Source organism: Tiliqua scincoides, chromosome 7, assembly GCF_035046505.1.
Source record: "Tiliqua scincoides isolate rTilSci1 chromosome 7, rTilSci1.hap2, whole genome shotgun sequence".
NCBI classification, from domain to species: domain Eukaryota; kingdom Metazoa; phylum Chordata; class Lepidosauria; order Squamata; family Scincidae; genus Tiliqua; species Tiliqua scincoides.
The window spans coordinates 22,768,533-22,783,455 of NC_089827.1; the positions used below are offsets into that span (position 1 = coordinate 22,768,533).

General features: G+C 44.6%; 1 protein-coding gene across 1 annotated transcript in view; it reads left to right on the plus strand.

Moving 5' to 3' along the window:
• The first annotated feature begins 1,232 nt into the window (after nt 1–1,232).
• HGF (hepatocyte growth factor) overlaps nt 1,233–14,923 on the plus strand; it is a 70,579-nt gene continuing 56,888 nt past the window's right edge. The window contains exons 1-2 of the mRNA XM_066633704.1: nt 1,233–1,409; nt 1,662–2,256. Of these exons, the coding sequence (XP_066489801.1) occupies nt 1,233–1,409; nt 1,662–2,256 (772 nt within the window). The remainder of the gene's footprint in view (nt 1,410–1,661; nt 2,257–14,923) is intronic.

The window sequence follows — 14,923 nt, forward strand, 5'->3', positions numbered from 1 at the left end:
GTTATGGATGGAAAAGGAAGCACTCTGTTCTCCTTCCCCACACCTGAGAAAAAAAGAGTTTGGGTTATTTACTGGCTGCCTGGGGTAGAATCTGGCTGAAACCAGTTGTTCTGTGAGCTTCATGAGAATTGCAACTACTTTCTCAAAAGTTTCCAGAAAGCAGTTTACAGTTACAATCCAATGTATGCTTACACGAAAGCAACTCCCATCAAGTTCAGTAGTATTTACTTCTAGTAAACGTACACAGGATTGTATTGTATAAAGGACAGAACCAGTGATCTTTTTTTTTTTTTTTTTTTTTTTTAAAAAGAACTGTTATAGGGCTTGCTGTATTTAACTCGGTGGCTGGTATACACTTCTGTGCTTTATTTTTCATGCCCTGACCCAATTCCTAGAGTCAAAAGCCCCCCCAATTTATTTAAGAGGTGTTCTCTCATGCTTCTCCAAAGATTTCTAAGGCAGTTTGGATCAAATAAAGCCTGTAGAGATCATGGTATTGGGGGGGGGCTGTCTGCGGCTATCAACTCTTACTTTCAAAATAGCTTGTGAGTGGCTATTTAGGGTTGAGTTGGGCAATACCTTAGTAATAATCTTCTTGCACTAGCTTTTTTCTTTAGAATGAGCTGCTATAGGTAAGCTGGATGGGCACCACAGTGTGTTGAGTCTGACTCATTTCTACAGCACCATTTTCCTGGATGGAAATTAGTCCACCCAAAGCTATCTGCCCCAGACTGCAGCAACGTACAGAATCCAAGATCTCTCAAATGCTCTTAGTGGCTATGATTTCAAGTGGTGATGTGCGCTCTCTCTCTCTCTCTCTCTCTCTCTCTCTCTCAGTACATCCCTTTGCCAAGAAGACCTGCATCTGCAGCATTTCTGCCCACTACCCAAAGCAGCTCAGCTACCTGGAAAAGATTGACCCCAGGCCCAATGTATACATTAAGAAACAAGCATAGGTACCACTTTAGGCATCTATGTTTTGTTTTTAACACCTTTAAAAGCTGAAACTTATTAAGGACTTATTAAGGACTTATATAACTTATTAAGGACTTATTAAGAAACTTATAAGTAGAATGGGGGGGGGGGGGAGGGAAGCTACATTAGACCAGTAGACCAGTGTTTGACAACGTTTGTCCTCCACTTCACATGGTCCACCTATTAGAAGTACCACTGGAAGTATGTGGCAATGACATCATCTCCAATTACTTCTGGGTTGGGAAGCCAGATGTGACATGACGAACACCACTAAGGTGTGGACAGAAGGGCTCAGGGTGGACAGGAGGACTTTTTCAAGCATGGAAAAGCATGCTTTGGAGCCTCCAACCACGGCTAACTGTGTCATGTTCCTGGCGTGCTGCTGGGTGGCAGCTGTCCAGGAGTTCTGTGAGTACCACTGGACACCACCTCAAGTATCACTGGTGGTACTCAAGCACCACCTAAAGTAGCATCAGTGAGTACTCAAGCACTACCTCAAGTACCACCAGTGGTACTTGAGGTGGCGTCCCGTGGGACCCCTGGGCACCTGCTGCCTGGCAGTGAGTCCAGGAACGTGAAACAGTGGTAGGAGGCTCCAAAGCATGCTTTTCTAGGCTCACAAAAACCCTCCCAGACCAACACTGCGCCAGACCCTTTTCCCTGACCTGCTACTTTTCTACCTGCAGGGACTTTTGTCTGTGGGCAGCAGCATCCCAGCAAGCCTTCATGCCTCAGGCGGGGCAGCCCGTTCAGGCTTGACCCCTGGGCGCCCCCGAATGGGAAAGCAGAAGCCGAATGGTGGCACCAGCGCCTTTTCCCTGGAGCGCCCTCTCCAGTGCGCGCGCGCGCGCTCGGTCCTGCCCTGCGATGCTCTCTGGGAGCATCGGAGCCACCCCCTTTGGGAAGCCGGGCGATGGGCTGCCGGCCGCTGCCCCTTCGCAGGAGGCTGCGGTGGTCCTTGCGCCCTTCCTCGCCTCCCCTTGGCTGGCTTGGCTGAAAGGCGGGCGGAGAGCACGCGCGGGGGGGACGTTGTCAAAGCACTTTCTTACCGTAAGAGGGAGTTGGGACCCGGCGCGCTGCAGTTCATCGCACAGCCCCAAACTGGGCTCCTCGCAATAAAAAGCAGCTGGGCTCGCTCGTCTCCGCTCTGCGCCGGCTGGGCATCTCCTCTCCACCTCTTCTCGGCAGTGCCCACGAGCCCCCACGAGCCACCCATGTGGACCAAGCAGCTCCTGCCACTCGGCCTCTTCCTTCACTCCATCATCGCCATCCCTCTGGCAGGTTAGTGGTTGGGGTTAGTGGGGGGCTCCGCCTTTGGAGTCCGTGGATCCCCCTCATTTTTTTTTGGCCTCTTAGAAACGTGTATGTGTGTACGTGTGTTCCCTCGACGCGGCAGACTCGTACACGTGTGTGTATGCATGCGCACGTGGGAATGACCCATCTCCCGGATTTGTGCCGGCAGCCCAATGCCTAACGAATAGCATTCCGATTGTCATTTGGAACCGCTGGGAATTGAGGCTACAATCCTGTCCACACTTTCCTGGGAGTAAGCCCCATTGACTATAATGGGACTTGCTTCTGAGTAGACCTGCATAGGCTTAGGCTCTAAGGCTACAATCCTGTCTACACTTTCCTGGGAGTAAGCTCCATTGACAATAATGGGACTTAGGACTGAGTGGACATGCATAGGCTTGGGCTCTCAGAGAACTTGGGAGAAAAGTCCAGCGTCAAAAGGGTTAAGCCGTTTCTGCCCAACGTTGCATATATGCAACAGGGATCAAAGGTGTACACCTATGGGCTGGGCAGAAATGGGATTCTTAAGCTTGTTTTAGGACGATTCCTCCCTGGCAGGTTTTAAAGTGACAGCCCCCTCCTTGTCTTTGAAGCAGGAAAAGGTGAGCCTGTGTCCCAGGGGAGTTATAGAGAGGGCGTCCAATCCTCCTGCAGGGGCCCAGATCAAACCAGAGTTTGAGTTAACCCATTTCTGCCCAGCTCACAGATGTCCTCTTTTGATCCCTGTTCCATATATGCAATGTTGGGTAGAAATGGTTCTAAAACAACAACTCTTATCCTCTCTAAGAGCCCAATCCTATGCATGTCTACTCAGAAGTCCCATTACAGTCAATGGGGCTTACTCCCAGGTAAGTGTGGTTAGGATTGCAGCCTGTGTCAATGAGGATGCTGGGTGGGCCAGCAAGGGAGCAGCAGAAGTTTTATTTGGGGTGGATATAAAGACATCTGAGAAGATGAATTCCTTGATTCTGAAAAAGGACTATGTGCAGGGGTGGGGGGCTAGTGAAGTGGTCACTGTTAGTGCATTTGCACTGTTAGCCTGTGTAAACTAGCAGCAAGTTCACACATGACTTGTGAAAGACAATTTTAACTTTTTTCCATGCACCCTGGAGGGAATCTTGACATTTTTCTATGCACCGCCTCTGAGCTTGGACACATCCAGAGAGTCTGAACAGTTCAAGTGTTTGTGTGTGTGTGTAGGGGGAAGTGTCCTCTTGCTTGTTTCTCCGCTCTCCCAGCTGAGATCAGGCCAAGAGGAAACATCTGTCCCCTGTTGCACTGTCACTGATGACATGCAAAACGGTGTGAAGTGACAAGGGACCACACCCTAACCTCCCCAGACCACTTTCCAAGACTTGGAACAGCAGGCATGTCCTTGTGTGTGCGCCCAGTGTTGTCAACCCACTATTTCTGGAGACGGTTAATTAACATTTCATCTGCGAGCCAATCAGATTCCTGGGGCTGTGGAAAGTAGGAAGAACCAACAATCAACAACTGGAAAGTGCTGAGCTGTTTTGATGCTCTCAGAGTTTACTGTGGAGTAGTGGCCACTGTACAAGTTGCAACTTTTGTTCTGTCCTGGGTAATTGTTAAAAAAGTGTTTTGCTTCTCTCTCTTTTCTCTTAAGCCTGGGAAGGCATGCAAAAACCTGTGCCTGGTAGATCAGGAAAAGATCTAGTGGTGACACCAGGCTGCGTAGGACAGTTGTAAACAAATTGGCATATAGTGTGAAGCCAATGTACATATTATCATTTTGGGGTGAATATGAAGGACAGACGCACACATATTTATTGTAGAGAAGTTTGATTTTGACAGCATGATGGAGATAACTGCTAGTCCCCCCATTGTTTGTGCAGCTGTGTATAGTAGATAGTTCTGTAGTCCTAATGCCAAGTGCTGTTTCCGAACATTGCTTTTAAAAAAAGTTGATTGTGCAGGGGATCTTTAGTTTATGTGCCTGATTTATGAGGGTGGTGAGTTGGTGTTTCCACTTTATTTCCAGAATTGTCCTTATCCTACCTCTTTTCTCCCCCTTGTAAACTTCCTAGGGTTCAATCCTATCCAATTTTCCAGTGCTGGTGCAGCCATGCTAATGGGGCATGCGCTGCATCCTGTGGTGAGGAGGCAATCACAGAGGCCTCCTCTAGATATGGGAATATTTGTTCCCTTACCTTGGGGCTGCATTGCAACTGCACCGGTGCTGGAAAGTTGGATAGGATTGGGCCCTTAATCATTTGTTAATTTTATTTAGGGGGAAGGTGAGTCTTTGGGTTCCCCCATCCTCTCCAGGACGTCACTGGAGAACCTGGATTATATTTCAGTCTTATTTTCTCAGAAGGGAAGTATTTCTACACACGGCTGTCCTCCCCCATAAAAGAATAAAAGCATGCGTGCGCGCGCACACACACTTTGCTACTCATGTGCCATTTTTTTAGCAGGTGTAACTTTAATTGGAGCTCAGACTTTTAGGTGCACACTGTTGACTTCCAAGTGGAAGCTAATCTCATTCACACTGATCAGAAGTGAGAGCTGAGTAGCCTGTGCTGGTGTTAGACTGGTCTGGTTGTAAATGGTACAGCAATTTTGTGCTTGCCAAGTTGGACTCCATGTGTTCCTCCCTGAAGCCATGCACTTGTACCCTCATTTAACCTACTGCTGCATCTCTTTCCTTGCTGGAGGGCACAGGAAGGGAGGGAATTCGACAAAAATGCATATTGACTGTTTTCAGTTGTGAGCCAAACTAGATTACACAATCTGAATATCTCAGTATACCAAATATGATGAACAATGTTTGAAATGAGTATTGAAAGTTATCTTTGAGCTTTTTTCCTTTTAAAATCGATTGTCTCTATGCCCCTTCTGCTGAGACAGCACTTTTTAGTTTACAATTTTTAGAGATACTTACTTTTGTGAGAGCCAAATTAAAATCATTCCTCTGTTTTAATGGTGTACCTGTTATCTGCTAAATAATAGTAATGGTTGAGTGGTAAACTCAGTTGCTTAAATTTTTTTTCCTGTTGTATTTGAATTACTTGGTGTGTGTCAACAGTATATTCTTACCTTCTCACAATAACCTTTCGAGTTGGCTTAGAATAGCTTAGCCAGAGCCACAAGGTGGGCTTCCTAACACAATAAATAAACAAAATAATAGCTGCTCGGGATTTACATCTGAGCCCACTGCTCTCTGTTGCTTCTGTCAGAAGTCCTGTTGTTGACATGTTCCAGGGGAACACGCTGCAGCTCTAAAGAAGCTGATTAAGCATTTGTTCTCTATTGATGACGGTTTTCATATTCTTGAGCCGATGGTAATTCCAGAATAGCGTTTTGGACAGGACCTAAAGGTCAGATCCACACTACACATCAGCTTATACCAATTTTACTGTCTCTCCTCAATTCCTGTGAACTGAAGTTTGATTGAAGGGGCTGAATGTTGTGCTAGAGATTCCTAGCCCTCCTGATTGAACTGCACTTCTAGGGAAAGAGAATTCCTCTTAAATCAATTCAAGTCTGCAGCATTTATATGTCCAACTGCTCCTACCTTGACCCCTTTCTCTAATACTAATACACATCCACATTTTCAGTGGAAAAGCACAGAGGTTTGTCCTGCGGTCCTCCACAGAGGCTGCTTGGATCTCAGTGAGCTGAGCATAAGGTTTTGGCCATCCTGCCTGTGTGGTCCAAAATGCAGGGCAAAACTTTATTCTTGAACTCAACAGAAATTGCTTGTCATTGTCCACACTACTTCACCAGATTATGTTTTAAAGTGTGTAAGTAAAGCACCTGAGTAATAAAGGTATTGACTGTCCTGTGAGCATGCCCTGATCCAGTCAGATTTCATGGCAGTGCTTTTCATCATGGGAGAAAAATTTGATCTTCATTCAGGATGCTTGAAATCCTTGGCCAAAATATTCAGAATAATAGTGAGTTTCTTGCAGGACTTGCTCTCTCTGTGTTTGCCTGATGTAGTTAGATTTCATTCTCCCAGCTGTGGATTTTTCTTATACTGTACGCTGTCAGTGGTGAAAATGATAAGTCTTCAAACTGGCAAACTATGTTCCTTCTAGCTTAATGAGATCCATTTAGTGCCGGTAGCTGCTTGTTCCATTTAAAATTTGTTTTTTTCCTTTCTGTATAGCACAGAGCATTTAATCCATGCTAACAATTTGCTCCCCCTTTTTTTTTCTCTTTAATGCCATTTTTGTGAGCAATGCTGCTCCAAGAAAATGAAGCTGAAGCTCTTGAGATTAGAACGTTGTATAAAAACTGGAAACTCATGCACTGAAATCAAAGAAAGGAAAGCCTCTTAGTGGGGAAAAGCTGATCTCTCAGTGACACAGCTGAAATGATGTGCATTTTCTTTCATGGAGAAAAGTATCTGTGCTTCTGAGGGTTTATGGCTGTATTTGTGATAACTGATGAAGGATGTTATACTTCAGCGTGGTTGGCCCAAGACCTCTTGGTGTATTTAGCTACCCTTCCTTACCCAACAATGAGCCTCCTGCCACTTCTCTTCCACTTCTTCTAACATTCCAATCACATCTTCCTTTTCATTTTCAGGGGAGGGATGGAGGAGAGGTGAGTGGTGGGCTAGAGTGTCTCTGATGCTCTAGCCAAGGGATGTCAAACATAAGGCCCATGGGACAGATACGGCCCACTGGGCTCTCCCAGTGCTGCTCTTTCAGCAGCGCCACTTTTGTTAAGGCAGTGGAGGGAGAGATGGAAGGAGGCCTGAGAAGGTGAGGAACAGTATGGGAGAAGAGGCAGACCGGGAAGGGTGAGAAAGGGAGAATGGAGGCACTGGGGAAAGCCCAATTATCACATGGGTCAGCCTTTTAGCAGCACCAACTCTGCCAAGGTGTCACGTTGCAAAACACCTCTTAGCTGCTGAGCTGTGAAGTGACGCAGCAGCAGAAGCAGCGCTGCTGAAAGTGAGGCCCTCGGGAAAATTGGGATCTCTCATATATTGAAAATATTATTAATTATTATTATTAACAGTATTTATATACCGCTTTTCAACTAAAAGTTCACAAAGCGGTTTACAGAGAAGAATCAAATAACTAAATGGCTCCCTGTCCCAAAAGGGCTCACAATCTAAAAAGATGCAAAAGAACACCAGCAGACAGCCACTAGAACAGACAGTGCTGGGGTGAGGTGGGCCAGTTACTCTCCCCCTGCTAAAAAAAGGAGCACCCACTTGAAAAAGTGCCTCTTACCCAATTAGCAGGGGTTTAGGATCAAAATATGATCAAGATTGACACATTCTTTTCTGTCATTTGGAATTAATAAGTTCCTACATGAGAACAAAGTGCTTATTTCTGGCTACCATCTGCTTAATGACATCACTTCCTGCTTAATGATGACACTTCCAACCCTTAGGAAGCACCATGTTTGGCCAATTGTATAAAATGAGTTTGACACCCCTGCTCTAGCCCACCGCTTCTCTCACCTCCTCACTTTCCCTTCCATGTCATTCACCTCTTCTTTGAAATCCAGGTAGTGGGGAAAGAAAAGCAGCTTCAGGCACCTCTACTACCTGAGGTGACCATGTCACTCTATTGAAGTATTGATCCTGCACTTGGGTACAGCTACCCAAGTACAAAATACACACGCACACTCTGTTAAGCCTGGTGGGCATATGTTGGCCTTGAAAATAAGTGCATACAGGGTACCAGCTTAGAAATGTTCTTACTCGCTAACTTGCCCACACATCTCTGTTACAACCCGATCCTGAGCTGCCCAGTGCACAAGGCTGCAACAGTGCCAGAAATGGTTATCGCAGCATCCAACATGTGCCGGGCGCATGTACAGGGGAAGGGGAGTTTCGTCCCCTTCCCCTAGGTAAGGGAAGTAGCCCCGCAATGGGGCTACTTGATTCTGCAGCGGCTCTTGAGCTGGTGTAGAATCAAGGAGTCCTGTGTCGGGCTTCGGGATCTAGTGGAGCTGAGCTTTACCACCAACCTCTTCTTGCCCTCCCCCTACTTCTCCTTGCCCCAGAATGTCATTCTCTGCCTCCCCCCCATCTCACCACTCACCTTTCTGCCACCTGGCTGTCTGGGAGAGCATTGGGCGGTGGAAGGTGGACCCAGCACCGGAGCTGACCTAGCGTGGGCTCGCGCTAGGGTAGCTCAGGTGCTGAGCCCGTGGTAAGGCTTGCAAATATGCCTTACAGCATGTTTGTGACAGTGCATGCCAGTGGTAAGTTGGCGCGCTGGGCTCTGGGTCAGGCCCTCAGTGATTTGTTACCTAAATGAGAAAACAGAGTTGGCAATTATAAGACTTCTTTTTTGCTCTCCTGAAGGCAAATATTGGTTATTGGAGCAATCAGGGGAGTAGTTGCTCACTATCCTGATGTGTGTGTGTGTGTGTACCCATTGCAGCTCTTCCCATCAGAGTACTTACAAATGGAGGCCACTGGAGGCCAATGTTTTTCCAGTTGTCATTTAATGAATATTTTGAAGGTACCGTTTCACATCTTGCTTTTCATCTGCTCTGTACATGTAAGTAGGTTTATTTGGAATTCGAAAAGCAGCCAAAACTTCCTGATAAACTTTGTAGTAGGAGAAAATGTGAGATAAGTTCCAGGCATAATTATGAGCTTACTGCTCCAATTTCATATCCTTGAGATGCATGAAAGGCATGCTTGCTGCTGGTGTCCATGGTCTATTAGAGTCCTATATCAATGGAGGGGTGGAAGGAACTATCTGCTCATTATTTACCATGAAAATTAGTTGACAGTGACCACCCAGAGAGGGCTCAAGAACCAAAGTCAAACTAGGTAAAGTAAGCTATCTCAGGTGGCAGATTAGGCAGTGCCACTAAAGGTAGTCAAATTGCAGCATATTTCATGTTCATATTTTGCCACCAATTTGGAGTAGGGGTGCCCTTTGAACAGGGCCTGTTTACTGTCAGCAGGCATCTTGTGTTTGTCCTTTCTTAATATTTGCTTGGAAGCACCACAACTTGAGAAGATGATAAACTCATTGTGAAGAATCCATTGAGCTGGGAAAGGTCCCGTTAGGTTTTCTAACCACTTTGGCTCCAGGTAGGGAAGGGAAAGCCAGTATTATTATGCCCATTTTACAGATATGTGACTAACGGAGAATGGCTTGCCTAAACCTACCCAATGATGGTTGTATCTGAGATTTGAACCAGGGCCTCCTTAGCTCATAGCTTAATATCTTTAGATGCTTGCCATGCCAGTGAAGGTTGTTCGAAGAAGACATATGATTCTGTCTGCCACAGTGTGTAGTTGAATGGTTGGGTGAGAAGTTGTGGGTAAAGGAAAGTTACGGAATATGTATAGTCATTCATGGGATCAAGCACAGGTGTTGTCACTTCCTCTCTTCCTTGCACCATTTGTTATATTTTTTCTGTGGGTGGAATATGATATGGCACACTAATATTTTATGGTCGGTCTGTAGTTTTTCATAGTGTTGGTGAGAATATGAAACACACAAGCTCTCTCTCTCTCTCTCTCTCTCTCTCTCTCTCTCTGTGTGTGTGTGTGTGTGTGTGTGTGTGTGTGTGTGTGTTTTCACTTTGCTTGCAACTTTTTCCCAATCAACATACTGTGCCAGAAATAAGGAACGATGAATCTTAAAGAGGTGTAGAGGCACAGCAGAAGAGTGAGGTATTCTCCAACAATGAATTCATATTTTGTACTGTATTTCTGTAAGAGAGTACTAAGGCTGCTTCTTTGTATTCAGTTTAACAAGTGCACTGGAAAGCAAGAATAGACCATTGTGCCCTTTGCACCTGCTCAGGAGGGTACAAGAATACAGTGCGCAGTAGTATTCTAAGTTGTGAACATATTTGTAGAACTGGAGAGTTGTTTTATGAATGTCCAAGTTGCCACTGTTGCCATTTGTGCATACAAGGACAGAAAGAGAACCACCTTCTGTGATGTATCCTTGCATCACAGTATTCACCAGAATTCTGAAGTAAAGAGAGTCATGCAATCCTTCCCACTGCAGATGTTGTTGTGATCCTGTGTGGGGTGAGCATGTAGTTACCATCCTTATGCTGGCTGCCAAAGGGTTGCTTTTAATGATTTTCTATATGGAATCAAATCTGTGGTTAAAAAAAACAAATGGTATGAAACCTGTGTTTGTGATCTACATGTGTCTTTCACTGCATGGTATGTTGGAAAGCCATAGCTAGCAATTGCTTCCTGTGTGCATGGGCACCTGGTTAAATAGGCACATGCATGAGAATTGTGCATAATGAAGTAATGCTTTTTCTACAAAAGTGCAATCCATGTAAGTCTTATTTGCTTACCTCCAAATGTGCATTATAGCAATTGCTTCTCAATTAATGAAGTACGTATTTTAGTTTTGAATTGCTGTGCCCAGGCAAACAAATTCATTTTTCTTCTCTGTAATGTAAGAAATACATTCTCTTTCTCCTAAACTAGGTGTCCGAGCAGAGAGGTCAGTTTCAAATGGTAGTGGATCAACTACACTGATCCCTATATACCAGTGGTTCCCAAACGTTTTTTCACACCCGCTTTTTAAAAGGACCCACTTTTTAAAACGTCACTGTATTGAGACCCACTTAGCATTATAAAACTAAATAGAACAAATTTTATTTACCAGCCCCTCATGTCTCTGTTTTAATCCTTTTTACTACAGTGGTGGGGATTGCCTTCTAGAGTGTTTGTTGAGCTCCACGTTCATTGGATCAGAACCATTCTGTTGTCCTTGAGTTCCCCTTTGCCTGGCCTTTAATATGAGCCAAGGCATGTTTGCCTATTCACCAGTAAACACACATGTGCTGCTCTGTTTTTGTTTCCATAGGGCTCAATGCATTTTTCTTGCTAGCTATCAGCTTGTCAGTTTTGTGCCCCACCAAAAAATCAGGTCAGGACCCACAGTTGGGGAACCACTGCTATATACCACCCTTAATGCACCACTCTGGAGCAGGATGTTCAGAGGATTGGAGTCATCCTGCTGCTGCTTTCGCACAGAGGTTTCTTGAGTGACCGTTTCACCATATTTTTTTTTCTGCTTCCCAGGGATGGAAACTCAAGTCAGGTGACTTGAGTCTAACAACAGCCCTGTTTTTTTTTCCCCCCCATGATTGGGTTTTTAAAGGAAACTATTCGAGACTCAAGAAAATGCTCTGGGTGACTTGGAAAGTGCCCATGTTATGACTCGTTTTTGAGTAGAGTCATGGGGGTAGAGACTTGTGCCCTGACCTGAGTTAAACCATGCCTGACTTGCAAATCTCTGCTGCTTCCCAAACAATGTAAATGAGACTAATGTGAGAAAAAGATGTAGTGCTTTGCACCCCCTCTAGCTACTCCACTGCATGGTTCATGCTGCAATTCTTGCTGGTTTTGCTGCAATTCTTGCAGTATGAAACTTTGGTGGCTTTATTAAATGTGGGAAGAGCTTTGCTAATGCTATTCTCAAGCACCAGCACGGCTATTCATTATTTGGAGGTTCTAGCAGCCTAGGCATCTGTGCCAGGATTTCCTATCCTTATGTTGCACAGATAACCTAATCCTGGAGGAGGAGGAGAAGTTATGCTTTCAAGCATGTACTTCCAAGCTGCAGTACAGTATACAGCGTTAGCCTACTGGTGCCATTATCTGTTGCTGTCTGGCCCTTTTAGCAGTCTCTCCTGATGAATATTGTGAAGGCAGCATTTAATAAATGAGAAAGCCAGGTTTCCAATAACAGGCAAATCCTTGGTCTGCTCCTAGGGTACATGCAACAGCAAGGGGTTGGTGATGGGAACTTGGCTAATAAGCAGCAGTATAATTAGGCAAAGAGCAGATTCTTGATTAGGTAGATGCTCTCAGACACAATTGTCAAGCACATGTAATGGCACAATATGTTTTACTTCCTTATGTGCCTTTATAAGTAGACCACAATTTCCTTGGTAAGAACATTTGTTCAGAAATGTAAAATCTTCTTATGACACCCCACCCCCATTTTGCCAGCAGTTCGTTCACTGCTGTTTTTGTTTTTTAAAAAGATCAATTGGACTGGAGTTCGATTTTGTTAGCCCTGGGGTTATGTTTGATTAGGCTTTGCGAATCTGTTTTGTATCTTTGCAGTGACCTGGTTATTAATTTTACTACACATAATTTGATTTTTTTAATTATTCATCTGTTAATTGCCCGGAAGCAGAAGAATGTGTTTGTGTGTGTGTGTATGTGTTTTGCCCCTTACGCACACACATGCACACATAAAGGAGGGCCTTGCACAATAGTGATAACTTGTTTCCTTTGACAAAGGCATCCAGTACTGAGTGAAATTCCTTTCTTAATAATAATAATAACATACTTTTGATTAAGTTTCTCCAACGGATGACTACTGGCTAGTCAGTAGCTCTCTCAGTAGATTAATATCTATTGGCATTCTATCCACTACTGCAAAAGATGTAATCTCTTCCCTGGCATGTCTTCAATTTTACTTGGTTCCAGGAAAAATCTGGAACAGGTATACAGTTACCTCCTCTATAACTCTGTTACATTTTTGTTCAGGCTGGAGAGTTTAGGAGATCTTGTTTTTCTTAACCTTCCTATATTATTTAGTTCAATTCCGGCATGATGTGAACCAACGGTTTTAGGAGAATCTGACTCCAGTGATGTGGCCATAACACATAATGTTTTCATTTTCAACATTCTCCCTTTTTTAAATCTTTCTTTACTGTCAAACTTTGTAATTGCTAAGGCCCCTTCCACATGCAGCTCACTACTGCGCTGTTTTGCAATGTCATGTGACTGAAAACTACGAATGAGGGATTCCACCATGTAACAGCACTGATTGTGTGGGTCTTTCTCACCCAACCGGTGGCCAGTTGGAAGGATGCTGTTGATTGGGTGGGAAATACCTAGATCAGCAGTTCTCAGACTGTGGGTCAGGCCCACTTGGTGGGTTGTGAACTAATTTCAGGTGGGTTGCGTGGCACGTAGCTCAGCTGCCATTGAAAATACGGTGCTGAAAATACAGGTGCAGAGCTGCTGGGGAGGGACATGGTGAGAAAGAGGCCTGGTGCTTTGCCCTGAATAGGTGGGAAGATGGGACGCTGGAAAGGGGAGAGGGCTGTGTGGTTGGAGAAGGATCCAAGTCGGTGTTCTTTTTGGACTTCTGAGCTGGAATGTTTGAATACCAAGCTATGCAAAATAACAGTGCGAGTGCACTATGTAATGGAAACTTTGGCTGATCACAGCTTAGGTTTGAAACCTAAGTTGATTATGTCACTTCCAGCTATGACATCAATTACAAGGTAATGACATCACTTCCAGTGGGTCCTGGCAGATTGTTGTTCTAAAAAGTGGGTCCTGGAGCTAAAAAGTTTAAGAACCACTGACGTAGACAATTGATGCTACCACCAAGTTGCTTTTCCATATGTAGTCCCCTGTTGTAGGAATTTGCATAATGGGCATTAGCTCCTATGTGTGAAGAAGGTCAAATAATTAGAACCTAGTGTGGGGCTTAGTGCATTTTTGCCTTTCCCTCATGCTGCTTCCAGAGACAACTGTGCAGGTGCTGCACAGAATATTTGCGCACACACATTTTAGCATAAAAAAGGTTTATTATGAATCCTGACTTTTCTCTCCAAAAGCTTACCATGTTGCGCCTACCATACCTCTCAGGGAAGGTACTTTGGTGCCACTTTTTGTCTTCTGCGTAGGGTGCTTTTTATCACATTATGAACGTGATGATGTTGCAATGTCAAATAGCCCAATCCAGTTGGTTACTACTGCACTGTAATATTACAAGAGGAAACATGAACTCAAGAGGAAGTGCAATTTTTGTTGTGTCATATTGCCCTCACTCTGAATGGGGTAAGAGGAGAGAATGGGGCAAGCTGCCCTTGCCAGGAAAGCAAATCGGTTGGGTAGGATAGGGAGTGTCATCTCAATTATCTTGCCTGAAAAAGCTAAGCAGGATTAGTTCTGTGAATGGGAGACCACTGACTTTGCAGAAGAGTGGACTGTGGAGGAGTCAGTGGGCAGAACAGATTATATTCTTGAGACGCCAGTCTGAAGCTTGGTTTGTAGCTGCCTGCGAGAGCTTGGAAAGTGCAGAACCGGCAGCCAGGATGACGACTGAACTATGAAGGGAAACACTGGAGAAATGGATGTTCTATGTCATAGAATCACATAGACATGTGTCTATGTCACAGTGTTTCTCAAACTGTGGGTCGGGACCCACTAGGTGGGTCTTGGGCCAATTTCAGGTGAGTTCCCATTCATTTCAATATTTTATTTTTAATAGTTTACACTTGGTGCTACCATGGTATGTGACTGCATTTGGGAAAATGTTACAGACCTGTACTTTCAACAAGCTGCTATGTATATTATTTTAACAATGATAGTAAATGAGACTTACTCCTGGATAGGTGTGAGTAGGATTGTTAAAAATTTTCCTGGTTGATGATGTCACTTCTGGTCATGACATCACTTGCAGTGTGTCCTGACAGATTCTCACTCTAAAAAGTGGGTCCCGGAGCTAAATGTGTAAGAACCACTATGAGATTGTCTCATGGAATAACACTTGTAAAAACTCTCATTGGAACATGGATTTATTCTCAGCCTGCCTGTGTAAACTGCCCTGAGTCTATTGAGGAAGGTAGTATATAAATATTGTAATAAATAAATAAATTTGCCACTGTTGTCACCATCTCCAACCTAGGCAGT